Source organism: Pantherophis guttatus, chromosome 1 (assembly GCF_059756535.1).
Source record: "Pantherophis guttatus breed Tessera chromosome 1, ASM5975653v1, whole genome shotgun sequence".
NCBI lineage: Eukaryota > Metazoa > Chordata > Lepidosauria > Squamata > Colubridae > Pantherophis > Pantherophis guttatus.
This window is the reverse complement of record NC_142063.1, coordinates 304,663,432-304,691,373: the sequence shown is the minus strand read 5'-3', so window position 1 is coordinate 304,691,373 and position 27,942 is coordinate 304,663,432. Positions and strand designations below refer to the sequence as shown.

Sequence of the window (27,942 nt, the reverse complement as noted above, 5' to 3'; positions counted from 1 at the left end):
TATTCTAGGATCAATGTGATAATATATGTTCTTTGCTCGCTTATGTCTATTTCTTTACTTTTATTCTGCAGCCCTTCTTTTCTTGAATCACAAACTGTAAACTTCTTGGGATACAGCCTATCTCACATTATCTCTTAAGGCTAAAGCAGTATGCATATTAACTGTCTAATAAAAATATACTAATAGCAATGAAATTAGGCTTATTACAAGGCTTACACTTTTAAAAAAATCCTTGCAGGAAGCACCTGCAAGGTATTGGTTGGTATCGGCTTTCTGGAGTTTCAGCAAACAGCCATAGATACATTTTTTCCACTTAAAATAATATTGTTAAAATAAGGGAATCCTTCTCTAGTTCACGACTAACTAGTGATAATAACATTTATTTGGTATCAGTACATTTAAATAAGATGTAACCTATCTTAACACCTTTTATTATGGTAATAGACAACATCCAGTCAATTGCAAAAGCAGGCCTTCCTATTTCCAGCTGTTTACCTTTCCTCCTACAAGAGCTAAAAGGCTAGGTACAATTAAAGGCGGATATAGCTCATCCTGGGACAGAAAAGCACCTTTACCTATATCAGATTTGCTCTTCTTTCACTGCAATCCAAAAACTAGATCCCAAGCCTCCTACGGAGATACTCTAGCACTCAAGAAATACCTTTCCGAGAGGATGAGGTACATGAAAGAGGAAAAGTAGGAAAGCTTGCATTCTATATCTTATCTACAGGGCAAACAGAAATGCACTCATATAGTACGGGATATAAGTGAAGAAATTTGCATTTTTGTTATTTTACTTGTAGCTAGTAAGTTATTCTTTGGAATAGATTGGTTGTACCTTTTGCATAATTTTAGGCATAGGTGTTTAAACCAAGGAAATTTTAAAAGTATGTCTTATACTAGCCTCTTAGTGGTCAGTATTTGTCTAGATATTTGGAGCTCTAATAGTAGCTGCATTCAGATGTCTAGTCTACATGACGAATTAGCCTATTGGCTATATCAAACATGGTCATTTGTTGACAGATCTATTTGCCTATTTGTTGAATAGACCTATACAATTCAAACTTCTGGAAATAGCGATTTTTTATTCATCCCAATTGATGTTCAAGCCTATTCATGATCTTTAAAAACTGTAACATGAACAGGAATTTCCTTTTATTATTGAAGCTTCAGCAAATTCATTTAGAATGAGGGTAACATCATGAATTATGAAAATAAATACTAATGTACAGATTACAATGACTGTCCAAAATATGATGAATGCTGACATTTGCATGAGAATATTGACACTCTCAAGTAAAGTTTTCAAAGTTGGAGTCCTTTAATAACTTACTTAAAATAAACGCCAGCAGTGTTATGTGTCAAGTGTTACATTCCTAAGAATTAACTTCTGTATCTGCTATTGAAAAGTTAGCTCTGTTTGATGCAATAGGGCTTACGTCTATATAATAGCAAGTAGAATTGTAGCCTAAGTATCTAAAACATGCATCAGTGAATTTTTCAATATACTTAATTATGAACGTCAGCCAAAATGGGAAGGTGAGAGAGAATGCCACGTATTTTCTCTATTATTGCATTTTCATCTGTATTAATAAAATTAGAATATTTCTTGAGTATTCGAGAAAAAGATTTTACTATTTAACTTCTAACACTGATCTTTTAATTTGTACTTCGACATTTAACATATGCTTTCATAAACTTTAAATATTTATTTGCATAGTATGTCTTAATTTTGTGCATGTGTGCATTTTTTATCAAATAGTTTGAAAATAAATTATTAAATGTAATTTATTATTAGCAATCGCCTACAAATAAAAATGTCTTGTAAAAAAAGGGATAGTTATTTATTATCATTCCTATCATTTGCTTTTAAAATACTGCAGGCTGGAAGCTCTCCATTAGTGTTCTTTTGTCGACTCCAGTATACCAGTTGTTCCACCCAACAAAAAATAAATGAAGACAGAGAGAAATAGTTGCTTATAGCATTGTTCTTCCTTCCGCATAGCATAGCATAGCATAGCATAGCATAGCATAGCATAGCATAGCATAGCATAGCATAGCATAGCATAGCATAGCCTAATGATACTATGCTGTTATTCCATTTTCTGTGACCTTGATATAACTGCGGTTGTTTCTCTATACCCAAAAGGATTTGCTTGTTCCTAGCAATGACATTTAAAAATAGAGGTGGTCAATATGCATTACCGCTGAGATGGAGTTTTGTCTTTAATATTGATTTCTCTTCCAAGTGCCCTCCAAGGCTGTTTATTTGGATGAAAATGAGCCATGAAAGGGAAGGAAGGAAGGAAGGAAGGAAGGAAGGAAGGAAGGAAGGAAGGAAGGAAGGAAGGAAGGAAGGAAGGAAGGAAGGAATTGTTTCTTTGAGTATAAATTTATAAGATTGAGTGTAAATTCTAAGCTTGGCTGTTGGATTTTTCCACAGACTTTCATTCTCCTTCATAGATGGGCAAATTGGTTAGAAACAACCAGGGCACTATTTCCCAACATTTTTAGTTTACTGCAATAAATTGAAATTTTGCCATGAAAAAATATCAACACATAACAAGGAAAGAGCTCTTAAATCAAATATAATTTGCCATTAACTTAATAAAGGTAAAGATTTCCCGTGTTTCGTGTCCGACTCTAGGGGGCAGTGCTCATCTCCATTTTTAGCATTGTCCAAACACATTTCTGTGGTCATGTGGCCAGCATGACTATACACCAAGGCGCACGGAATGCTGTTACCTTTCCACTGAAGTGGTACCTATTTATCTGCTTGCATTTGCATGCCTTCAAACTGCTAAGTGGGCAAGAGCTGGGACAAATAACAGAAGCTCACCCCGTCCTGCAGTGTTTAAGTCTTGAACCTTCCAGCTGACAAGCTCAGCTTCTTTTACCACTGAACCACCAAACTAACCAAATCAAAATAGATATTGTTAGCAAAATCCGCAAAATCCGTTCCTTAGAATCCGTTAGGTTCCGCAAAATTGAGTTCCTTAAAGCAATACTAACAGTTAACTCAGGTAATATAAATTATACTGTATTCTTACAGTTTTCCGGTTCAATGCTTATAGTAGATGAATACAGTAATTGAAGGTCCATTTGTAACTATAAGATTTTACCTGTTTATGTCCCTGCCAATAAGTTCTGTCTTGTTACAAAGCAAAAAAGGGCTTTTCCATAATAGTCTGACCTTACGGAATATTGCTCCATTTTAAGTATACCTGTTTTACCTGTTATTTTAAAATTGGTCTAAGATCTAAATGTTGCAATCCATGGCTTTTGATTTATATTGTATTATACTTACGTTTGTAACTATTTATGAGATACTTTACTTTTTTATTTATATTGGAATTAGATTTTAATTCTTTAGTATTAATTAAGTACATATATATGTCCATCAACAGATTTTGTGCTGGTAAGATGTTTGACTAGGATCTAAGAAATCTAGGTACGTATCTATTAACATTAATGGAAGTTCATTGGGTGACCTTGGCAAAGTCATTATTTCTAAGCCCAACCTCATAAGGTTTGACTCATAAACCTATAAAGCGCCATATAGGTCATATTGTCCATTCCCTCAGATGGTGAGACAAACAAGCAAGTCTATAAATTGATCTCCTTGCCTTGCACCAATGTTTTGCACCAGAGTCAATCTGGTATGCCCAACTAGAGATGACAGACCTGACAACTATACGTTGGATAGTTCTCCTTGTTGCTACCTGCAAATCCAGTGACTACTGGCCATCATGGAGCACCTCTGGCCTACAATAAAACTTTATAGAATGTAACTTTGTGTCCAAAATTCCCACATTCTGTTCAGGGGTGGGTTCTGCTTCCCTTTACTACCAGTTCGCATCGTTCCCGCGCGCAGATCAACTTTGATTTGCATGCACAGATCAGCTTTGATGACGTCCGGGTCAGTGGGCGGAGCCTCCCGCCGGTTTTACTAGCAGTTCTTGTGAACTGGTCCGAACCGGGGGCAACACACCACTGATTCTGTTATTATTCATCAAAATGATCAAAGCAAACTGTTTAGTAGCTGAAAGCCTGAATTATAACAATATTTGGGAGAAATGATTAAAGTTGGCAGTGAAATGTTTTAAATAATAGTTATTTAAATAATAGCTTGATAACTATTTTAAAAAGTCTGTCCGAAGCTCTGTCAAAGTTTCTAACAGGAGTTTGAACTGTAGTGTTGTTTTTTACTTACTATTCTTCAAATGTATTTTTCCAGGGAGTTTTGAGTAAAATATAGAACCACATCAATAAAATAGCAGTCATGACCACATAAATTTGAAAGGAAAAACCAAAAATACTTTATGATTATGGTTTTTATAATTTATTTTTGCTTTCTCTTTAGTAGAAGAGCATTGTTCATTTTTAAATTACTTTCTTACATTTTTACATTAAAATAGAAATGGCTTCATATTTTCAATATACATTGACTTAGTTCTTAACTTATTAAAATATGTCACTCGGTAAGATATTTACATCTTCCATATCAATTAATATTTTAATGTTTTAGTTGATTAGTCTAGCTGTTAAACAGATTAAATTTCTTAACTCTAATCCATATAGTTCTGAGGGTCAGAGTACAGGTAGTCCTTGATAGTAACTACAATTGAGAGTGCCAACTTTGTCATTAAGTGTAATGGTCAGGAAGTGAAACTGGGAATATACTTAACAATATTTCAGCTTTCCTTTGCTTTACAAACCTGCAAATGTCATAAATGCAGGCCATTTGCTTTTTTTTGTTTTTTTTTAAGGGGGCCTACAATTTACCTCGAAGGAATGTGGTGGCTCAGTGGATAAGACGCTGAGCTTGTCGATCGAAAGGTCGGCAGTTCAGCAGTTCGAATCCCTAGTGCGGGGTTAGCTCCCATTATTTGTCCCAGCTTCTGCCAACCTAACAGTTCAAAAGCACATAAAAAATGCAAGTAGAAAAATAGGGACCACTTTGGTGGGAAGGTAACAACGTTCCGTGCGCCTTTGGCGTTCAGTCATGCCGGCCACATGACCACAGAGACGTCTTCGGACAGTGCTGGCTCTTCGGCTTTGAAACAGAGATGAGCACTGCCCATTAGAGTCGGGAACGACTAGCACATATGTGCGAGGGGAACCTTTACATTTACCTTTTACAATTTACCTCAGCTAATTGAATAATTTGAGAGGTATTCAAAGCTGCAGAGATCACTAAAAGCACATCGCTGCTGATTGCTGGCACGCAGAAGCCAAAAATGGGGCATGCAGAGGCCTAAAACCAATGTGCAGAGGCCAAAAATGTGATGTACAGAGGTGGCAATGTGCTTTGGCAATCCCCGCAGCCTTGAGCAGCTCTCAAACGGAGTGTTTGGAGGCTGAAAATGCCCCAAAACACAAGCCATTGTCTGTGGCAATCTCTGCAGCCAGGAAGAGGATACGTGGAGGCCGAAGGGTGGGGGCCAGCGGGTGGGCAGGGCCACATTCAGAGTATAAGACACCCAAATTTTCAGTCTCTTTTAGGGGGGAAAAACGTGTGTCTTATACTCCAAAAAATATGGTATATGAACAAAAGCATATATTAAACTTTGGATATTGTGATGCAGAGAAATTGTTTACTGTACTTTCCTTCAAAGTCAATGACAATTCATCTGGCTAATTCTTGTTGCTTTGTAAATGACCTAGCTAATATTCAGCAGGACAGAAATAAATTTCAGAGTGATTTTGATAGGTTAGAGATACAGGCTGAAAATAGAAAAAAGTAGTGGATAAATGTGTTTTTCATTTTTAAAAAAGAAATCAAATGCCTTGAGAAATGATAACTGGAAGAGATACAGCAGTCTTCAAATAACTGAAGAGGTGTCATATTGTGTACAATGTGTACCAGGCTTTTTTTTGTTCTTATTGTTGCTACTCCTGCTGCTGTCCCAAAGTACAGGACACAGATTAATGGATTTCAGTTAAAGGAAGGCAGATCTGAATCAATTTTAGATCAGCTTCCAATAGTAACAGTCTTTCAGCAGTGGAATCACCTACCCATAGAGGTGATGTTAAACTCCTTTCACTGGATGTGTTCAGGCTGAAGTAGAAAAGCCATCTTGCCAGGATAGTACAGAGTTTCAACTCAAATGCAAACAGCCACAGCCACTGCTGCAGGCATTTGTTCCTGGTGCCAAGTAATTATTCACGAGGTCACAATGTGATTTTGAAAGGGGAGTAGTTGCTTGTCATTCTTTGCACACTGAAATCCACGCACAAAGGTGTCCCCTAAACTTTTCCCAAATAATTCATTTTGCATTGGGAAGGTTGCTTAACATTTGCCAGAGACAAACGCTAGGGAATGCACCAGAGTTGGAGCCATAAAAGTAAAAATATAAGGGTAGTATGTAACAATGAGATGGGCAGCATAGAAATGTAATAATAAAAAATAAGAGCAAGAGGAGCCACCTATTCTTCCTTCTTCCTCACTGAGAGTGAAACCTTTAGAAATATGTGGAGTGGAATCATTTGATACAGAGCCATATGGACTCTTAACATCCCCCTCAGCAAGGCAGAAGCAACACAGTAGTAAAGCTTTAGCCCTTTTCTGCCTCCATTGCACTTATCCTCTGCAGTGTAGGGCAGTGGCAGAGGGTACGTTAGCATGGTCTTATTAATGGGAGAAGACTATTGCCTAATTTTACAACTGAGGAGGACTAAAGATTCTAGGCATGCCTTGGAATGAAATCCATTGAATCTATAGGATTTATTGGCCCATCCCATCCATGCTGGCAGAGGAGGCATGCTGCGGGCCCTGTCAGCCAGGATATTCCATCTGAGGGGGAGGTCCAGGAGAAGAGCTTTCTCGGCCATTGTGAGAGCCCTCTAGAAGATCTTGACCCCCCCCCCCCTCCGGAGGTGAGCACAGCTCCAACCTCCTGATCTTCTGTAAGAGCTTAAATACCTGGCTCTGCCATTTGTCTTGGGATAAAGAAGGACTTTATGTTGGGGGGTGGGGCTTGATCAACAACAGATTCCATCCTGCTCCCCTCTCATCATATTCCCTCTCCCTTTTTAGAAGGTTGATTTTAAGTAGGTTGATTTTATAGTATGTATAGTATGTATGTATGTATGTATGTATGTATGTATGTATGTATATGCATCAAAAGTTATTCCAGCTAAAACCTGTTATTATCTAAAGGATGAGATGCAGATGAAGAGAGAGAGAGAGAAAAAAATTTGCGCTGTCTATTTAAGCTTTTCTTCCACGTACTGTGGGCTAATAATTCAAAATTAATAATATTTTCTACTTTCATCCTGCTTCTATTTTATACATAAGGTTTTTAACACTTGTTGGAGAAAGTCACTGCAATATAGGAAAGTCAAAAATGCAGCAGAAAGTGAATTCAATAATTGAAAAGGAAGGGATGGATGGAATTACGAAAAAATTGAATACAACAGAACAAACACTGCAAATAATAATTGATGGATTGACTCAGCCAGAAAGTTTTGACATTCGGAAAGGTAAGAGGTTTGAAGATATTCTTTTGCCTTTGATATGCCACTTTTTGTTTATCATTTTAGTGACATTTTAGTTGGACAGTTATGTACATTTTCTTTAAGCTCTCTGGGAGCAGGAAAATATTGGACTGCTTTGTGAGGTAGGTAATAAAAATTAGTTTTATCTTTAAGAAATTTTTTCCCTATTCTAAATCATGATACTTTAAAACCATAGAAGTATGGTCCTGGTTAAGTTAGTGATCCCTGACTATCTGTGTTTGCTCTACTGTTTCACCTGACTTTGAAAATGAATTGTAAATCTTTTCCATTATTCCTGCCTGAATAGTGTGGAAAAAATAAATCTAGCATTGTGTTTTGTGGGGATCCTGAAGCGTAGATGAACCAGAGAACATATTTTAGGCTTAGATGTTTGTTGCAAACCATGTTTATTTGTTTAAACTGGCATTATACGAATTTTTTCTAAAGTCACAGAAACTTTTATAACGGTAAAACAGTAAAAAGAATGGTGAAATGTATTTCAGAAAATGCAGTGAGGCTGGTCAGAAGTGATTTATATGGCTTTTACCAACAGGTTGCTAGGATATACAGTATTTATTTATTGGAATCCTATAGCTTCCCTGTCCAACATACAGTTGATGCAGCATACATTATTGATTTTTTAAATATTTATATTTTTATTATTAAGTATATTCGATGGCTAAAGTTCTCTGGAAAGTTTACAATAAAACACACTAAAATATGCTCTGAGTAAAAACATATATGATACAATCGACTAAAAATACAAAATACAAATGCCATATAAAGTAGGCAGCAGCACACTAATCATTTAGAAACTAAAACAATATGAAGTAAAAGCCATTTTAAAAGCTTGGGGAAATAGGAAATGTTTTCATATGTCATCAAAAAGATCCTCATGCCCTTGCCAGTTGAGCTTCTCTAGGGAAATATATTTAATATTGTATAAGTTAGGGAGGGAATTCCATAAATGGGATGGCACAGAAAAAGTTCTCCTCCTTGTAAAGGATCAGTGCCACTTACTTTAGTGAAAGGACTTTTAGTGAAGAACATCATTAGATAAATTTAAAACCCCAATGGCTACATATGGAAAAGATATTACTTAAGGTAACCTGGTCCTAAGTGTAAGGCTTTAAAAGCCAAAACTTTAGCAATAGCACTTAGATGTTTATACTAGTCCATAGTGGTTTGCAGCACTCTCTGAGCGATTTACAAATGTCAGCATATTGCCCCTAACCATCTAGGTGCCCATTTTACTGACTTTGGAAGGATGGAAAACTGAGTCAACCTTGAGCCAGTCAGGATCAAACTCCTGGCTGCAGGCAGAGTTAGCCTGCAATACTGCATTCTAACCACTGTGCCACTATGGCTCCTTTGAATTGCATCTCGAGACAGACTGGCAACCAACATAGATGGGAAAAAACAGGCATAATCTGTTCAATCAGCCAGTCCCAGAGAGCAATCTTGATGCTCTACTTTGAATTCATTGAAGTTTCCATACTGTTTTCAAAGGCAAACTCCTGTACTATGCATTGCAATTATCCGACTGATGTTAAATCCATTCATTTGCAGCTCATATTACAACTTATTACCCATAAACTTATTTTCTTCTTTTTCTGCAATAATTGGGGACTTACAGTATTTTTTTAACAATTTTCCATTTAAAGAAATGACATTTAAGTATATATTTCTAAAATACCTCATCTAAAACATTAACTTATCATATATTACATGATATAAAGCTTAAAACATGTTTTGGTACACTATCATTTAACTACTGAAATGTTTATAAGTGTGGAAGCCAGTGGTTCTCACATATTCTTTCAGGTCAGTTCATATCCAAATTCCTCAAACATCCCTAGTGAAGTGTTGACTGCTTTTAATAGACTCAAAAAGCTTTCAGGATCAGATTAACATTGACAATAGGATGCAGTGAACTGGACCATATCTTTAATTAAATTGCACTGAAATTAGGAGCAGCTGTATTCTCGGAACAGGTTTTTGCAGCATTGCACTCAACTGCAACATAGATTATGGCAGTAACAGTTGCCATAGGAAGTCATGCAAATAGATTGCATCAGACTGGAGCTTCATAGGAACTCAACAATTAAAATAAAAACAACTCTGGGATTGAATAGGTGCTGGCTAACTAAATGTATTTTTTAAAAACAGTGATAGAAAATAAAGCAGGCACCATTTCAGAATGGGGGATGTCACAAGAGGAGTAAAGCTCATATTTCAATGCCCTGTTTTTCTAGCACAGCATCAAGGAGTATGGAAGTTTTTCTTTCATTTTTTAGAACCCATTGCTGTACCATTCAACTATTGTTTGAAACCAGTGAACATCAATCTGTAGGTTATAAAACTGACTTGTTTAAACAATCTATATTTCATATTAATAGTAGTTCAAATGACATTGTTAATGAATCGTGGAAGCAAAAGTTTTTGAACTCACAGCAGAGAAGCCAGAGGATATATATCTTAGTTTCACTCTAGTTTGTATTTGTCATGCTAATTTATGAGCCAGTCCACCAACCCTGGTGACTTCTAGATGTATCACATTACAACACACACACATACACACACACGTATTTCACCAGCCTAATATAACAATTGATGGTGTTGATTTGGAGATGGTGAGAATTATAGTCTAATATATCTGGATGATGCAGGATAGGGAATTAGTCTAATTGTGCAATTATAACTGTATTTCATCTCTTCTCCACAACCATCAATGAACATAAAAACACCTCGGAGAAATCTGTAAAAGCTAACTGTTAGAATTTATGGATCTTATTCATATCACTCTCAGATCCAGTACCTGAGGGAGAAAATAAATCTTTAATGCCTTCCAATAGCACTGGGATTAAATTAATTTGGGGGTGGGAAAGTGTTATGTCAAGCCTATTGTGGGTTTTATTTATTATTTTTTATGCCTCCCATCCCCTTTATAAAGTGAAATTAATCCCAATAAATTTCAGATCATTACTAACAGATAATATAGTTCAATTGACCATGACTAACAACTCTTTCAGAACCGGCCATAAACTGTAATTTGTGATGCAAATAAAAAACACACCAGTTTATATTTGAAAAGATGGTTAGATGACATTATTTTTGAGCTGCCAGCACCAGTGAAAAGAAATAATAGAAGTAATAGATGGTAGCAATATATGGTTATATAGCAGAATTTTTAATTATGCAGTGGATTGCTCCCCAGCCTGGAGGCCCCTGTACTTCATTTAACAACCCTCAAGTTCATTTACTGGCTGCATCAAGGAAAGCAGGGAATGGGGTCATTAAGCAAGGCTTTTTCATAGTGGGCAGACTCATACTTCTCATAAAAATACACTTGGTCACTTTGTTGACACAATGCCAATCTGATTTACCACTTACATTCTCATAGTCTTAGTACCATCTAGCATGAAATAAAATTATCCCTCAGAATCTACCCAGCTACTGTACATTAGAAACTAATGGTTATGTTTCATCGAACAAAGCATTTTAACCATCAGTTCAGAGTGCTTTTTATTTGTGAGAATCCAAACAAATGGAAATTGTGGGTCTGAAAAATAAAACTGAGGTCATCTGTAGATTGCCTAGAATTTAGAAAGTTCTCTTTCTAAAGTTTTATTTTAAAATCATCTTTGTGTTTTTATTTTGGCTTTTCCTTTCATACAGATTTTGATCAACCGGATTTCAAAAAAAGCATTGTTTGTCCTGAAGATTTAAGAGTTGGAACTATTCTCACAGGAAGAGTTGTAAATGCTACTCTCTTTGGAGTTTTTGTTGACATTGGAGTTGGTAAAGCAGGATTAATTCCAATTCGTAGCATAACAGAAGACAAGCTTTCAAAAGCAAAGCAAAGAAGAAGTCTCGGTCTTGGTCCAGGAGAAAAAGTTGAAGTGAGAGTGTGTTTAATTGATCTTCCACGGGCCAGAATAACTTTAGAGTTGATTCGTGTATTGTGAGCAATTTGTAGACATTTTTCATAGTAAGGGCTACAATCTCTACATTAATGAGAATATAGTATAAAAAGGAGGAGCGAGTTAGTCTCTTCATTCAAACTACAGCTAAAAGGGCATGTTGGCTATTGACAAAAAAAGCAAAAAAAAAATCTAGTTGTATGAATGACTGTAATCATCTAGGGTGCAAAGGCTATCAACTTAGCTATAGCTGTTTTTAGTGGTTTTTACAATGCTTGTGAAAGTCATTTATTTCTTAACGTCCAGCCTTTGGCTTCCATGAAACTTACTAAAAGATAGAATACTTTCATAGGCATTTGGAAACATGTATATGGTTTAATAAGTGCCTGAAACAAATTATCATTCCTCAAGCAAATGAAATGATTAAATCCCACTAATCAAAATGATCCAGTCAAGCTTTAACCTACAACATTTGATCAAGAGTGAACTTGATTTCTAGGATTTTTTTAAACTCCTATTTCCATAGTTGTATATTTCAAATTTAACTTTAAAAAGTAACAAAAATGTATTTGAATGTTTAAGTGAGTATTATGGAACTTTGTATCTCCATTTGTAGTTGACAGTTTGGTTATGATAGCTCTAACCATTTTCCCCTTCCACAATCTTTCATTCTTATTAATGTCAAAAGTCATATTAGAAAAAATCTTTATCTGAAATTCTCTATGGTAAACTTGTACCTGGGCTGTATAAAATTTCTCGGCATATAAGAATGTCAGAAAAAAATAATTCCTTGCTTTTTATGTAGTGGCTTTAATTTTCTATGAAGAAGGATTTTGTCTGCATGAAGGAATATTCAGCCACCTTATTCCATTACCATAAATGTGAAATAATGCAGGCCTGACCCAGTTTTTTAATAAAATTGTTTAAATTTCAAGGGTAACTTCAGCAATTAACTCCAGCTCTTACTTTATGTGTAAAATTTTATTAGCTTCCATGTAACTATTGTCGTTTTTATTATAGGGAGAATCTGTCCTTTCCTTTGCAGTCTCACCTCAGTAGTGGTTCTACGGATCTGCTCCTAAAAATGTTTCTTTAAAAGGTTTTAATTTATGCTTATTTTACTTTTTGCTAGCTGATCCTTTTTAAAAGAGAATAGTAATAATGGAAAGCAAGTTTGTTTAGATCCCAAATTACAGGGAGTGTTATATTATTTCAACCTGGAAAAAAATGTTAACAGCAGGTACAGATTTTTTTAATATATGTATTGAGTTAGACAATACATTGTAATTTTGATAAACAGCATTTTCATTAAGAAAAAAATTGACCAATGTTTCCTTGAAAAACATGTTTATTAAAAAATACATATGCCTGAAAGGTCTTTTTGTCTTAATTCTTATTGGAAATCAGCACATAAATATTTTTGTACAAACATTTTTAGAACTAGTTTTGTTAGATAACTACTTTGTGAATTCCGCTGTGGGAACAGTTTTACCAACTGTGATTGTTTTTATTATTTATGCTTCTTTCACATTCCTCATTTATGATTAGTATCAGGGAGACTAAATACCATAGGCATGCACAAGGGGCAGATGATGATGATGATGATGATGATGATGATGATGATGATGATGATGATGATGATGTACAATATATGATTACTGTGATGAGATTATTTATGCCCACAGATGGAAAGATTTGAGACTACCCCCTATGGAGGAATGGTGGTAAAGTTGACAAATGTTACCGAAACAGATAAATTGGCTTCTTTGATTAGAGAAAAAACATTTACATTTATTGATGACTGGAAGGCTCTTATGGACTTTGTGGGTAAAAATTAAAAAAAAAATGTGATTTATGGTTTTGATGATTAGATGGGATAGATTATAGAAAGAAGAGTAATACAATGTAACTTTAAAGAGAGATTAAAATATATTTATAGTTTATAACTGCTGTGAAGAATAGCCACCCAGAGTTGCTGTATCAGTGAGATAGAGAGCGTAAACATTTAATAAATAAAATAAATATCAGAAGGAACTTACCTTTTTTTCTTTCCTTTCTATTTTACTTCATTTTTTTCTTTTCTTGCACTTTTTGCTTTTTTAATTTATTTTTTCTTCCTTCCTTTTTATTAGTTTTAGTTTCTATCTTCTGTGTCTGTTTAAAATTTGTAGTAAAAGTTATAAACAAGAATATGATTGATTAATTAATTCTGGGCAGCTTACAAATTATTATATATATTTAAAACATACTGGCATCAAATATCATGAATAAATACCTAAGGACAGATTTTGTGTTGTTACCATATACCATTTTTCCAATATTATGGCTAACTGGAGATACTTATACTAGAGACTATATGTTAAGGCTCCAGAGGTAAATACTTCACATACCTTTCTGTTTCCTGAGTAGTACTTGTGTGGAAGGGAGTTTATTCAACAATAAAGGCAGTAATTTTTTTTCTATTTCCCAGTTCTTTTTGTGTCCAGAGAGAGTCAGTGGGTGGTCATTTCAGTGTACCCTGATCCTTTGGTAAGGAGAGACTGTGGAAATATATGTAAGGCCTCTATGGGGACCATTCTGTAGTCATCTATTGGGGAAACTCACTCAGATTCATTTTGGAGTTAGAAATAGCTGTACAGTTGAAGTTTGAAGTTGCTTGAAGCTTATGTGACCCAGTTATCTGGGAAGAATTCAAACCTGTAAACCATGAAGAAATGGACAGGATCCTGGGTGCTATGAATTCATTCTCCTTTGTAGTAGATCCCTGTCCCTCCTGACTGATCAAATTCCCCCAGGAGTGACTGATAGTTGGGTCCAGATGGTGGTGAATGTTTCAGTGTGGGAGAGGATGTAGTTGTCACTTCTCCTTAAGAGACCATCATTGGACCCTCTCCAGTGGAGCCCCTTGTGGGCTCTATGATCTGTTATTGCTGACTGGAATTTTTGACATTATGTGTTTTCTTTGTTTTTACTATATAATATTTGTTTTGTTTTATGCTGTTAGCTATCTAGAGTTGCTATGGAATCAGGTAGCATAAACAATTTCATTGTCAGTTCTGAGTCTGGTTGTTGTACCTGTTATCATTAATTTGGTCGTCTTAATATTTAGTCCCATTTTTTCCTTGTGTTTCTTGGCTTTAATTACAATTGCCTTTTCAGCTATGCAAGTAATGTCATCAGCATAGTGCAGAATGATTGATGTTTGTTTCTCCAGTTTTAAAACCACACTCATCTTCCAATCCAGTTTCCCTCAATATATTATTGAGGGAATAATATATTGAGGGATATATTCATTACTTGACTGCAAACCATATTGTGAGGCATAATTTTATGTGGGTTTACAGAGTATGGTAAATTGTGAGTCAGTGTTATTCAGGGGCCAGGCTTAATTTTACTTGAGAATTGATTAATACCTTCCACTCAACCATAGTGATTGATTTGTTTTTGGCTCTACCTTAACGTAGAAACCCATCTACTATGACTTAGCTATACTGCATTTTAGATCTTGCTAACCAAGACTAATCTCTTCCATATGCAACCAGATATCCTACCTTATCACATGAGATAGCAAAGTTATAAATCGACCATTCATTATTAGAAACTGATTAAATCCTTTCACACATAGCACGTGCACCTATCTATGACAAAAGTAATGTGGAATAAATTGAATTTCAATAATAGACAGCTGATTTTAAAAAGCTTTATCTCAAAGAAGTGAACTTCTAAATGAACTGGGATGGCTGCCAAAACTATCTGGTCCACAGGAAAAGGGTCGTAATTTTTTTTCATGCCATCTACATATATATTTAGGGATCAGCCATATAGATTAAGTTTAAGGTCAGGATAGTAAAATTGCATGAAAAATTTACTAACAGCATTTAAGATGAATAAAATAATGGTTTTGCTAGTCCTTCACTTTCACAGCTCATGAAAAGCTGCAACTGAGAATATGATTTACTTTAAAAAAAAGATATCCAAACTCTTTGTAATTTGAAAAATTTGCATAAAACATGACAAAAATTTATTGGAGGCTTTACTTCGATATTTATCTTAAGATATGTTTTTTTCAAAACAGTGTATGAATTCAGTCTGATATCTAAGCTTAACTTTTTCCATTGTACATGATACCAAAGGTTACCTGATGAAAAATTCTGATATGATTTGCGAACCTAGACTACTATGAAAAATAACCAAAGACAACTAGGGCTCTTTTGACGTGTAAAATAATTTACATATAAAAGGTTCAGCTTACCTGAAAAAATACCATCTATTGAAAAGATTCACCTCTAAAAAGGTCCAGCCTTTTCAGTGGCTACCATAGCTCTCTGGAAGGCCCTTGATGCATAGGTGAAGGGCACAATCTTTGAGATTGCTTTTGGGCAGGTTTTTCATTTTTGATCTTCTAAATTCATGTTTAATATTCTTGGTTTTGATTTTTTTTAGTTTTTGTAAAGGGTGAGATCACAATATTTGAATTGGCAATATTTGAAATCAATCAATCAATAACATTTTAAAAAAATAGTGCTTTGGCCAGTTGTTAACCAATCTGATGTGCAGCCTAACAAATGTGCTGGACTAGGATTTTTATCATGGATTCATGGATGGATGGATGGATGGATGGATGGATGGATGGATGGATGGATGGATGGATGGATGGATAGATAGATAGATAGATAGATAGATGATAGGCAGGCAGGCAGGCAGGCAGGCAAACGTACAAAGGCAGACAGACTGACCTAGGCATAGAGATAGGCAGGAAGATAACTGTTGGTACTGAGAGATTTAAGATAGTTACCAGTTGAATAGCATAGCATAGCATAGCATAGCATAGCATAGCATAGCATAGCATAGCATAGCATAGCATAGCATAGAATAACTTTATTGCCACTTTGAATGTACACTAATCTGTATACATTAAAATGAATTTGTTTGCATACAGGTCTCAAAGGGTCACCATCTCCAATATACTACATAAACATGACTAAATAAATAAATAAATACAAAATTATGCATTTTCTCTGTATTTTATGACACAGAGAAACAACACAGTCTAGTTTGGATGTATATATGTACATGGCGTGGAAAACAAATCTTGCGAGTTTACCAAACAGATGGCATTGGGAACAAAGCTGTTACAGAATCTGTAGTCCTGCTAGAAATACTTAATAGCCTTAATAATCTTAATAGCTACTATAAACAGCTCTACAGGAAGCTACTTCCAAAACTGAAAGCAGCATAGTTGAGTGAGTTTACTCCTGTGTATAGACCTTGCTTGCAGGCCTCCTGTGGATAGCAAGAATATATTTTATAGGCATAGGTTACCTAGCCCAGCAGGAAGGAAGTGTTCTCTGTGGCAGCATACTTTCTTTGGAATAATCTCTTCCTTACAGGTGTAATAATATGCCTTCTTCAAGTCAGCAGAAAACTAATATAAATTGTACTCCCCTAATGGCTGAATCCTACTCTGCCTTAGTGATGTTGTTCTTACATTTTTGACGTGGGACACCATAATATCAGTAATTGATAGATTCCCCCTGTTGCATCCCTCCCAACAACATCATTTTCCAGGGTGAAAAACAAGAGCCAAATGCTGTCTTTCACAGGGCAGGCTTGACTGATTGTAGGCAAATTCTTGGACAAAGGTTCCAGCTACTTTTAAATTGCCTAAAAAACATATTATTGGTGGGGAGAACACAGGAATTGCTAACTCATTAAGCTATTTCTGATCACAGCTCTAACACTCTTTTGAAAGTATTGGGCTATTTATTCAAACCCTTAGCCAATCCTCTTCTGGAAAACCGCTGAAGACATATATAAAAGAACCTATGCAATGCCAAAGTGCCTTCTGAACTGCCAGTCAGCCTTTACACCAGCAGACAAAATGCCCATAAAAGGCAATGTCCAGTGATTGACGGTTGGAGGAGGTATGTCCGCATTACCCTAAAGGAACTGGTAGGAACTAGGTAGATTCCAGTCTCTCACACATCATCAAAGAGACATGACAGATCATTTGTAGCAGGAGTGTCCAAACTCAAGAGTGCTTAGATCTGGCCTGCGGGGCTGCCCTGTAAACAGTGAAGGACCGGCCCGCGGTGCCGCTGCCAGCGAAAATGGAGCTCAGGCCAGCCCGAGCTCCATTTTCACTGGCAGTGGATTGCAGGAGGCCGTCCCAGCCAAAAATTGAGCTCGCGAGGGCTGTGTACGGCCTCCTGAGGCTCCGTTTTCACTGGCAGAGGGTTGCAGGAGGCTGTTGCAGCCAAAAACAGAGCTTGGGAACCGGTTTTTGAGGGCAGAGCCACTATAGGCGCCCACTGCCATGAGTGATGTCAAGCTAGCCATGCCCACCCTGGCTCCCCTAAGTCAAACACAACCCTGATGCAGCCCTCAATGAAATCTAGTTTGATACCCCTGATTTGTAGGGAAAATAAACTTGTATTGGGAGGAGAGGGAAAACAATATTTGGAACAATAATTGGAACAGCTAAATAAGATTTTAAGTTGTCACCACAGAGAGATGAGGAGAGGCTGAAGGTAACAATTATTTTCCTTATCTCTTCCCTCCAGTTTTTAAATGTTTTTATACACTTAATTAATGTAACAATAAATGCTTTGTATTTTTTTATTTTATATTATTTATTTCATTCAGGGTGAATAGAGTTTTGGTGATGGAGGACGTCATTCAAAGTTTCTTGAAGCAGCAAGGGCCAGACTAGACAGTAGGATGATGCAAAATATGTCAGCTATGTCCAAATATATGAGTCAGTTTGGAATTATCCATTTTTTCCTGAGTTTTGGGTAGAATTTGTGGGGGATTTCTTTCTTTCTTAGAACATTAGGTCAGCTTAAACTTAAAATAGTGGGAAATGGTCAATTTCTCACCAACAAGGATAAGAAATAAGTCTCTACAGCACTTCAGATCTGAAGACAAAAGGTGTTTTGGGAGTGTTCACATGGAACTTTCCTTTATGCATCCTTTCCTGGTATCTCACAGCTGCCCTCTGTAGCTACGGTTTTTCTTTAAGGAAAAATATAGTTGGCTCAAGGAGCTGCAAACAAATGCTTAATGTGCTCTGAAACAGCTTTTTTTCCTTTCGGTCCAGAATGTTGCTGCACATCCCTAGTAAGGAGGGAAGAGGCTTACCTAACAGAGGAGCTTGGTGTTATGGAAATAGTCCGGAGAAGCACTGCACTTCTCCAAACCTGAAGGCATGGTTGGTCTCAGGTTTTCAATAGGTTCCCCCGTTACCTGCACATTCATGTGTCTGCATAGAAAACACATCCATTGAGATATCCACACAGGCAATGGCAAAGCTGCAGAATTAGAAACAGAAGATGAAACAGATAATGAGAAACAAGCTCTATATGCCAAAAGAGAGGCATCAGGGTATGTGAAATCTGTAGTCCTCCCCAATACTGTCTGGTAAAGGAAGTGCATTTCCCTGCTCCCTCCTCAGTTTGGACGCCTATGGCTTGTAGAGGTGAGACAACTGAGATGTGAGGACATCCAAAGATAAGAGGGGAACAAGACTCCTGCTTTGGATAGTTGCCACACCGCTTCTATCATGTCTAGGTGCTGGGTCAAAGGGTCTTTTATTGGAACATGATTTTACCCGGCTTGTCTAGGACACATGTGACTATATGGGACAATACATTTAACGCTGTTGTTATTACTGTGCTTCTTTCATTCCTTGAATGAGATCATCAGCTGGATGAAGACAAGCTGGCTGGAGCTAAGCTCAGACAATGGGGGTGGGAGGGAAGGTGGGAGAGAGGAGAGGGAGAATAATGACTATTTTTATGGCCAGTATCATTTTCACTAGACAGCCTCTATCCACTACTCAGCTCCAGCCATTCTACATTCTCAAGATCCTTCTGGATTTGTCTTTGATTCTGCTACCTAATCAGCAACAGCTGCTAAAAGCATTTTCTGATTTTTGTGGCCAAACTGCAGCCTATCCTGGCAAGATGCAGAAGTAGTCACATTGAGGTCTGTCTTTATGATTTCCAGGACTGTTTAGCAGAAATGTGCCTTCCCTGGAAAGAAAGCCATTGAAAGCGAAGAAGCATCACTTAGGCTGCAGCTAATTAGTCCTCTCCTTCACAGGCTTTGATTGGGACTGGCTATGTGGTACTATTCTATAGGATAACAATTAGAAAATAAACATATGGAGCTGAGCACCCTTCAGTTCTCTGAAAAAAAATACAAAAAAGTAAAAAGAGACTTGCTCGATCAAACCAAAAAGCTTCCTACTTCTGTATCATGTTTTCAACAATGCCAGTCAATTCCTTTTAGGAAGCTCAAAGTCAGGATGCAAACCAGCAGTGGGTTCCTCTTACCTTTGCTACTGGGAACTGGGAGCTCACGCGTGGTGCTTCTGCACATGCGCAAAGTGTCCGTGATGATGTCCGGGTGGGTGGGTGGGTGGAGCCTCCTGCCGCCGCCACTACCAGTTCGCCCAGTGGTATTTCCACCATTGATGCAAACACATTACCTTTTCCTAGTAGTTACTCTCTAGCACATACAGTAGGATTTAGATATATGCTGTTGAACAAAAAATTCCAATCAGAATACTATTTCACATTCACTCTTTGAACAAACAACACTCACAAGAGGATGATCTCAATTGGTTTGGGGGAAGTTATTCACCTTCTATGGAGGGTCAAGAATGAAGAAGCACTGAATGAATAGGATGGAAATCTGACAGGTCCAGACCAAGAACAACATAGAACAATCCAGCAAATTTCAGTTCTTTATTTGCTCATACCATATAGACAGAATTTTGCCAGAGAAAACGTAACTACTCTCACCGTAATGGATACATCCTGGGAAATTCTAGGGAGTGGCTCTTTTAAATCTCTTCCTCTGCCTCCTATGCAGCTCCAGATTGTGCTGCCTCTTGTCTCACCTCTCTCCTTGGAATGTCCTCCCTTCTTTCAGCTCCACTATCTCCCCTCATTGACACCATCCATCACATACGCAAAATTAAGTGACCAACTGGAGAGAGGTGATTTGGTCAGCGAAGAGAGGGTGAATAAAATCAGTATATAAAGAATGATTCTGTGAAAACTAAGAAAGCTTTGGTTAGATGGAGTTGATGGAATTTTCAGCAGGGGTATTTGCAGGTGTAATAACATGTAAGAATGACCTTGGGATACAGGGGAAAGCCATTACCAGAGGAACCATTAAACAAGAGGCAGCTTAGGCAACAAAAGGATTGTAGGTGTGGCAAATATTTTTAGTTTCTTGGGTTGTAAAGATGAAGACTTTCAGACTTGCAAGATTAATGTCAGCCTAGTGAGATAGTCCAGATAGGAAGCACTAATTCTACTTTATTGTAAAATTACATTAATTGAAAGTACATTTATCTCCCTTTGCATTTTCAGCTAAAGAAACTAGAGAGGATCCTTCTGTTTGCCATACTCACATTCCTTTTGTGAGCTTAGCTGGCTGTTACGTTTTCCCTGTCTCCCAAGGTCATTCCTACATACCATTTCAGCAGGGGAATTTTAAAAGTCAAGATAGCAGCTATAAATGTGACGGAATTCCTAGGAGGGAGGGAGTGCATTCCAGAGGAGCAAAGGACAACTCAGTTTAGTGTGAGAGAAGGAGGGTAAAGATAGCTCCTCCTTAATAGTTCCCAGTTTGTATACTTTACATGGCTGGTAGTCTGCTTTAGTCTGATAAGATTCTATCTTCAGGTGAAGAACAATAAAGGCAACTACTCAGAAATAACTCCATGTGTTGTTCTTGGTTCTTGGAGCCCAACAATGGGTAAGGAACAAGAAGGAAATCAGCTTGGAAGAATCATAACATGCCTGATGGTGCAGTGTTAAAGTGCAGTATTGTAAGCAGACTTTGCCCACAGCCTGGAATTTGATCCTGACAGGGCTCAAGGTTGACTCAGCCTTCCATCTTTCTTAAGTTGGTAAAATGAGGACCCAGATTGTTAGGGGAAATACGCAAATAATATTTACTTTGCAAATCGCCCACAGAGTACTTTAAAACACTATGGAGCAGTATATATGTCTAAACGCTATTGCTATTGCTATTCTTGGTTTTTGGAGCCTGATAGCAAATCTGATTCTGAAGAAGGGAGAGATGGGAAGTTTCAAGGACAAAAGAATGTATGAAGTGATGTGTGCACATGGTCAAAATAAGTCTTATACTAAATACTTTGCATAGCTCCACTTACCACTAAGGAAACGGCATAATTAGTACATATCATATGTGCAGTGAAGAGAGAGAGAAAGAATTGTTCAGTCCAAGCGAGAGAAGGATGTGGAGACCAAAAAGGTCTTTCCTTTGAAAGACACTAGAAGACCAATTTATACAAAGAGCCAATCCCAAACTTTGTCAGCTCTCACAGCTTACCCATATTGCCTGCATTTCATCTTTTAACAAACTTTCCTTTTGTCAAAAGGTCAAGAGCAATGTGCCAATCAAAGAACAGATCTCACACTTTCAGAAAATCATTTTGATTTCTTTGTCCTGTTACCCATCCCATAGCAAGCACCTTGTTTTCTTGCTGCCTTAAGGTTTGGAATCAGACTTTCTATTATCCTCAAAGTCAATTTTCCTTTTAGATACTGTAGTTTTCAGGTCCCTGTTATCACAGCCTAATTATTACCACTTTTACCATGTTTTTCTCAAGCTCTGAGAATTCAAGGGCAATTGTGCTAGCAGTTTTTTTCAATCAAACAGATGCCCTTGGGAAATGCAAGCTTGGCTCATATTGTTTTGTTCCAATTGAGACAAAGGCAAGGGCACATTCTCAATTCCATACCATATAAACAAGACTGAAGTGATGTCCTTCTTCATGGCTAGCAATGACACATTATTGCATCTGAACCCAGCAGGCTAGCTGTGACACACACTTGATATTTCTGACTACATCTCTCTGCTGCTTCTTGCCAACTAGCATTTGCCAAATGATCTGAACACCTTACACTCTGTGTAGGGGAAGCCGGTGCACCAGCAGAACCTGAGTCACCTTTGCTCCCCAGGATTTGCCAGTCAAAGATTTGAAACCTCTGAATCTAAATTTAACATAGAGCCATCATAGTTATTAGTCACTGAGTTGTCTTCACCTTTATATGTCTTCTAATCATCTTGTTGCCTAAGGAACTTTCCCATGAGGACTGTGTGCTAGTATGAAACCATCTCCAGATGTCTGTGGTCCAAAGATGTTGGCTTGGTTTAAAGTGAAGTGTGGTTTATTCAAAATGCAGTGGGGCATATGGACTGTCTATTTTCTGATTTTCAGAAACTCGTGCTTCATCCCAGCTCCAATTTCCCAGGCTTCAATCCTCCTATTAAGTCTTTCAAAGATAAGGGTAGCTTGATAGCTATGTAATCTTCCTTATAGGCAACACTCAGATTTTTTTTTTACCCTTGAACCAGAAAAAATGTACTACAGTATTACACAGAGAGATGGAGGTGTGCATCATTGTAATTGTACATTCCTTCTGTGTACAATTGAGGTAAGGTGATTTTGTCACTTCAGGACTTGCAGCAATTTGAGACAGCACACCCATTAAATGATGTGTTTTGCTAATTTTCTATGTGTTTTGATGTCAGCAGAAATCAAGGTGATAATAGATTTTTCAGGGATTGTAGACTAAAAACAATAGTGGAATGGAATGACCCAATGTAGAGACAGCATCTTAGGAAAAATAATGGTTCTTAAGAATCAATGAAAAATGAAAAATCCAGGAAAGCATCTCACTCTACATGCCTTCCTATATACATGTAATCCTTGATTTAAGACCAGAACTGAGTCCAAAATTTCTGTTGTTAAGTGAGACATTTGTTAAGTGAGTTTGGCCCATTTTACGAACTTTCTTGCCACAGTTGTTATGTGAATCACTGCAGTTGATAAGTTAGTAACCTGGTTGTTAAGTGAATCTGGCTTCCCCATTGACTTTGCTTGTAAGAAGGTCATAAAAGAGGATCACATGTCCTTGGGACACAGCAACGGTCATAAGTATAAACTAGTTGCCAAGCATCTGAATTTTGATCACATGATCATGGGGAAGCTGGAAAGGTCATAACTATGAAAAATGGACATAGGTCACTTTTTTCAGTGTTGTAACTTTGGTCACTAAATGAACTAAATGTTGCAAATCGAGGACTATCTCTATCTAGCTCTGGTGTCTGAGAGCTGTCTGCTCTCTCTTTCTTTGTCTAAGAAGACAAGTCTTAATTCCTTCAGGAGAAAAGAACTTTCAAGATTTCTTTTTAACTTGGACCTGCGGAAGACCCCCACACAGTTTGACCAAAAAGAATGGTACCATGAGTTTTAAAGTAGCTATTTGATTTGGTTTTATCCTTATCTATAGGCAGTTTTAGCCAGTTTCTATTAGTTTAACTCAGTGGTGAAATCCAATTTTTTTTACTACCGGTTCTGTGGGCATGGTGTGGCTTGGTGGGCGTGGCTTGGTAGGAATGGCAGGGGAAGGATACTGCAAAATCTCCATTCTCTCCCCACTCCTGGGGGAAGGATATTGCAAAATCTCCATTCCCACCACACTCCTGGGGGAAGGATATTGCAAAACCTCCATTCCCTCCCCACTCCTGAGGAAGGATATTGCAAAATCTCCATTCCCACCCCACTCCTGGGGGAAGGATATTGCAAAATCTCCATTCCCACCCCACTCTGGGGCCAGCTAGAGGTGGTATTTGCCGGTTCTCTGAAGTGCTCAAAATTTCCTCTACCGGTTCTCCAGACCCTATCAGAACCTGCTGGATTTCACCCCTGGTTTACCTACTATTTCCATTTTAGGAAGGATTTAGTTTGAGATTCAGATAACAAAACTAGCAGTAGTAGAACAGATTACATTTAAATCAGAGATAGAGTGGCTGGAGTAGGAATTGTACTGGAGTTGCTGGGGAGATTGCAGTGGGGAAGATGAAGATTAATGTGTGGGAAGTGGACTACAGGAGTCCCACCAACCTCTCTCTAGGATTAAGGGTTATATTAAATAGAGTTTAATACCTTGCATTAGGTTTAAAACTAAGATGAGGTACCTGTACACATCCCAATCTGAAAACAGTAGTGTAAGAAAATGTTACAAGTGATATACTCAGAGCTTTGTTTTGACTTTTCTAGTCACAGCATCCTAAATCTGAAATTCTTTGAGTTTTCTAGTACATCCACTGGCTAGGGCAATAATAGTTATTTGCATATTAGGACTCTATGCATGCAAATCAGTTTTGTCTTCCTTTTCCCTCCTCTTCTCCTTTTCCTTTTGTGTGATGTATTTTTTAAAAAATAAGATACAATTACTTTTTGTAATTTGTAAAAAATTAATACAAATGTTTTAAGCAAATGAAGAAGCAAGGCAAACAAAGAAGCAAGCTAACAGATGGAGGAGCCATTTTCTTTTATGTCCTGCTTATAAGATTTCATCCTGGAGGCATCTGGTTATGGTTAACAAATACATGAACTAGTTGAAGGTCTAGATGGATGCTTTGATCCAGCAGCACTCCTTATCTTCTCAGTTCTGATCAGATCTCCAAATTTAAAGAACCTAATGAAGCCCAGGGAATTCCGATACAAATTAAAATAGTTTATGTTAGAGAAAAGGAATCTGGTCTTTCCCATACTATATTCCGTATATCTTTGTTTCATTACAGGGCAATTCAAATGAAAGGAATAATGTGGGAAAAATTATGAAAACATTTCCTTCAACTGGAGATGGCACTGGGGTTCCTATTAGTAGTGAAAGGACAATCTATTCAAATTAAACTCAGCATCATAGATACTCGCATATTGTTTTCCTTACAACAGTGCAGAAGAGATTTGCCTTCCCTCTGCCTTCCCACCAGGGGTGAAATCCAGCAGGTTCTGACAGGTTCTGGAGAACTGGTAGCAGAAATTTTGAGCAGTTCAGAGAACCAGGAAATACCACCTCTGCCTGGCCCCAGAGTGGGGTGGGAATGGAGATTTTGCAATATCTTTCCCCCAGGAGTGGGGAGAGAATAGGGATTTTGCAGTATCCTTCCCCTGGAGTGGGGTGGGAATGGAGATTTTGCTGTATCCTTCCCCTGCCACGCCCACCAAGCCACACCATGCTCACCAAGCCACGCCCACAGAACTGGTAGTAAAAAAAAATTGGATTTCACCACTGCTTCCCACCCTAACCTGCTGGAACTCTGGAATTTCCTGGTCGTCTCCCATCCAAACCTGTGTAGCTTTTTGATATCAGTCAGGTTAATTAGGAACTCTCTAGCTGAGCAATCCCACAAGGGCAGTTCTACCTCATCCAGTACAGCCCAGCTCCAGCCTGTTCTGTATGCAGCTCATCATTTTCTGTTGCAGTAGAACTATGGGGAGACTTTGTTCTCTTTGTCCTACATGTTTACCTGAGTCAGAAGTAGAAATGCTATTTTAGACAGTGTGGTTGAGACTCAACTCCAGCTTCTGAAGCTCTGGATGAGATGGATTCTTTTCAGTTGAGTTTTACACTTAGGCATGGAAAACCAAAGGTACAAATACTGATTAGGCAAAACATGGCTTAAAAACAGTAACTGTGAGAGGGAGTCCTAGTGGATGATCACTTAAGTATGAGCCAGCAGTGTGCAGCAGCAGCTAAAAAGCTTAGAAGGCATAGAATCAAAATCACGTGAAGTATTACTACTGCTTTATAAAGCCTTAATAAGGCCACACCTGGAATACTGCATCCAGTTTTGGTCACACATTACAAAAAAGATGTTGAGTCTTTGGAAAAAGTGTAAAGAAGAGCAACAGATGATTAAGGGTCTGGAGACTAAAACATGAAGAACGGTTGCAGGAATTGGGTGTGGCTAGTCTAGAGAAAAGGACTAGGGTGGACATGATAGCAGTATTCCAGTATTTGAGGGGTTGCCACAAAGGGAGTCAACTTACTTTCCAGAGCACCAGAGGGCAGAACAAGAAACAATGGATGGAAACTAACCAAGGAGAGAAACAACCTGGAATTAAGGAAAAACGTCCTGACAGTGAAGACAATTAAGCAGAGGAACAGCTTACCTTCAGAAGTTGTAGATGTTCCATCACTGGAGGTTTTTAAGAAGAAACTGGATAGCCACTTGTCTGAAATGGTATAGGATCTTCTGCTTGAGCAGGAGGTTGGACTAGAAGTCCCCCAAGGTTGCTTCCAGCTCTATTCTGGAAACTTGGTTCAAGCCTGGTTTCTTGGTTGAAGCCATGTTGCCTGCTGTTGTGGATAACGTGCAACAAGAAATGAGGGAAATGGTGCAGCCAATCCTCTTGTTAGACCTGTCAGCAGATCGGATAGCATCAATCAGATCTAATAGGACAGGAGACTGAACTTACATCATCTCTACCTGCCTGGTTCCAACAAGCAGTTGAACATCATCTGTTTTGTAGGCCGACCAGTTCTATAAAGCCTTTTACAGCTTGCTTGCCTTGTCTCCAGGCAGGAATTTCCTTGTGTCTAAGCTGTCCAGCATAGAGAGGATGCAGAGGAAATAAAGCTGAGTGGTTTGCCTTGTCTTAAGCATAGCACTCTTATCCTTATCACTTTGAAAACCAGAATTTCTATTAAAAAGCACACAGTTGCTGCCAATTTAATCTCCCAGATAGTTAATAGGCTTCCAATGGAGAGAATTTGCCTCTGAAATCATTTCCAATACCACTATTTGGAAAAGAGTCTATACACTCCTCCTGTTTTTAAAGCTATTTAGTGGCCTATCCCACTCTTCCTCTGCCTCAAATAAAATTGGGCGGATGCTCTTCCAGACAGTGCTGGGTGAGGGTAACATGGCTCAAGACCCACTCAATTTCTGCTGGTCCTCTTATCTTCCAGGCATAGTGATTAAAAGAACTTCTCAGCCACTGTAGGAGAGGACTTCAAGTTGACAAAGAGCACAGCACCCTAGCTTTGAAGAGAGTAAATCCCAACCAACATCCATAGCATTATAGTCATAAATATTAATCAATGAACATAGAATTTCATTAGCTGTTAAGAAATAGTGCCTGGTGTTTATCTGTAATTCCATCATTCCTTAGATAAAATCTGGAAAATGGAACAGGTGAATGACTTAGCAAGGGCTGAAAGGGAAATCAATCCAAGCTGCTCAAAAGAGTTCAGTGGATTTTTTTTTCAGGTGGGGTAGGAAGGCAGTGAATTGGAGCCTAAATCTCTATCTGGCCAGAAAGCCTTAAAAAAGAATTTGTCAACTCCTTAGGTCAGTGATGGCTAACCTTTTTGCCGTCGCATGCCAAAAGCGGGTGGAGTGGGGGGGGGGGTCGTGTGCATGCCCACATCCATAATTTAACCCATAATTCACCCAGAGGCTTTCTAGGAGCCTGGGAAGGGTGAAAACGGCCTTCCCCACCTCCCCAGAGGCCCTCCAGAGGCCGGAAACGGCCTATTTCCCGACTTCCGGTGGGCCCGGATGGCCCCAAAATTAGCTGGCTGGCATGCGCATACACACTGGAGCTGAGCTAGGGCAACGCTCACGTGCCCACAGATATGGCTCTATGTGGCACCTGTGGCACGCGTGCCATAGGTTC

At 38.0% G+C, this 27,942-nt stretch overlaps 1 protein-coding gene across 1 annotated transcript in view; it reads left to right on the top strand.

Moving 5' to 3' along the window:
- SRBD1 (S1 RNA binding domain 1) overlaps nt 1–12,797 on the top strand; it is a 151,243-nt gene extending 138,446 nt beyond the window's left edge. Inside the window, exons 20-21 of the mRNA XM_034427656.3 lie at nt 7,301–7,485; nt 11,179–12,797. Of these exons, the coding sequence (XP_034283547.2) occupies nt 7,301–7,485; nt 11,179–11,468 (475 nt within the window). The 3' untranslated portion in view covers nt 11,469–12,797. The remainder of the gene's footprint in view (nt 1–7,300; nt 7,486–11,178) is intronic.
- Nucleotides 12,798–27,942: the final 15,145 nt, after the last annotated feature.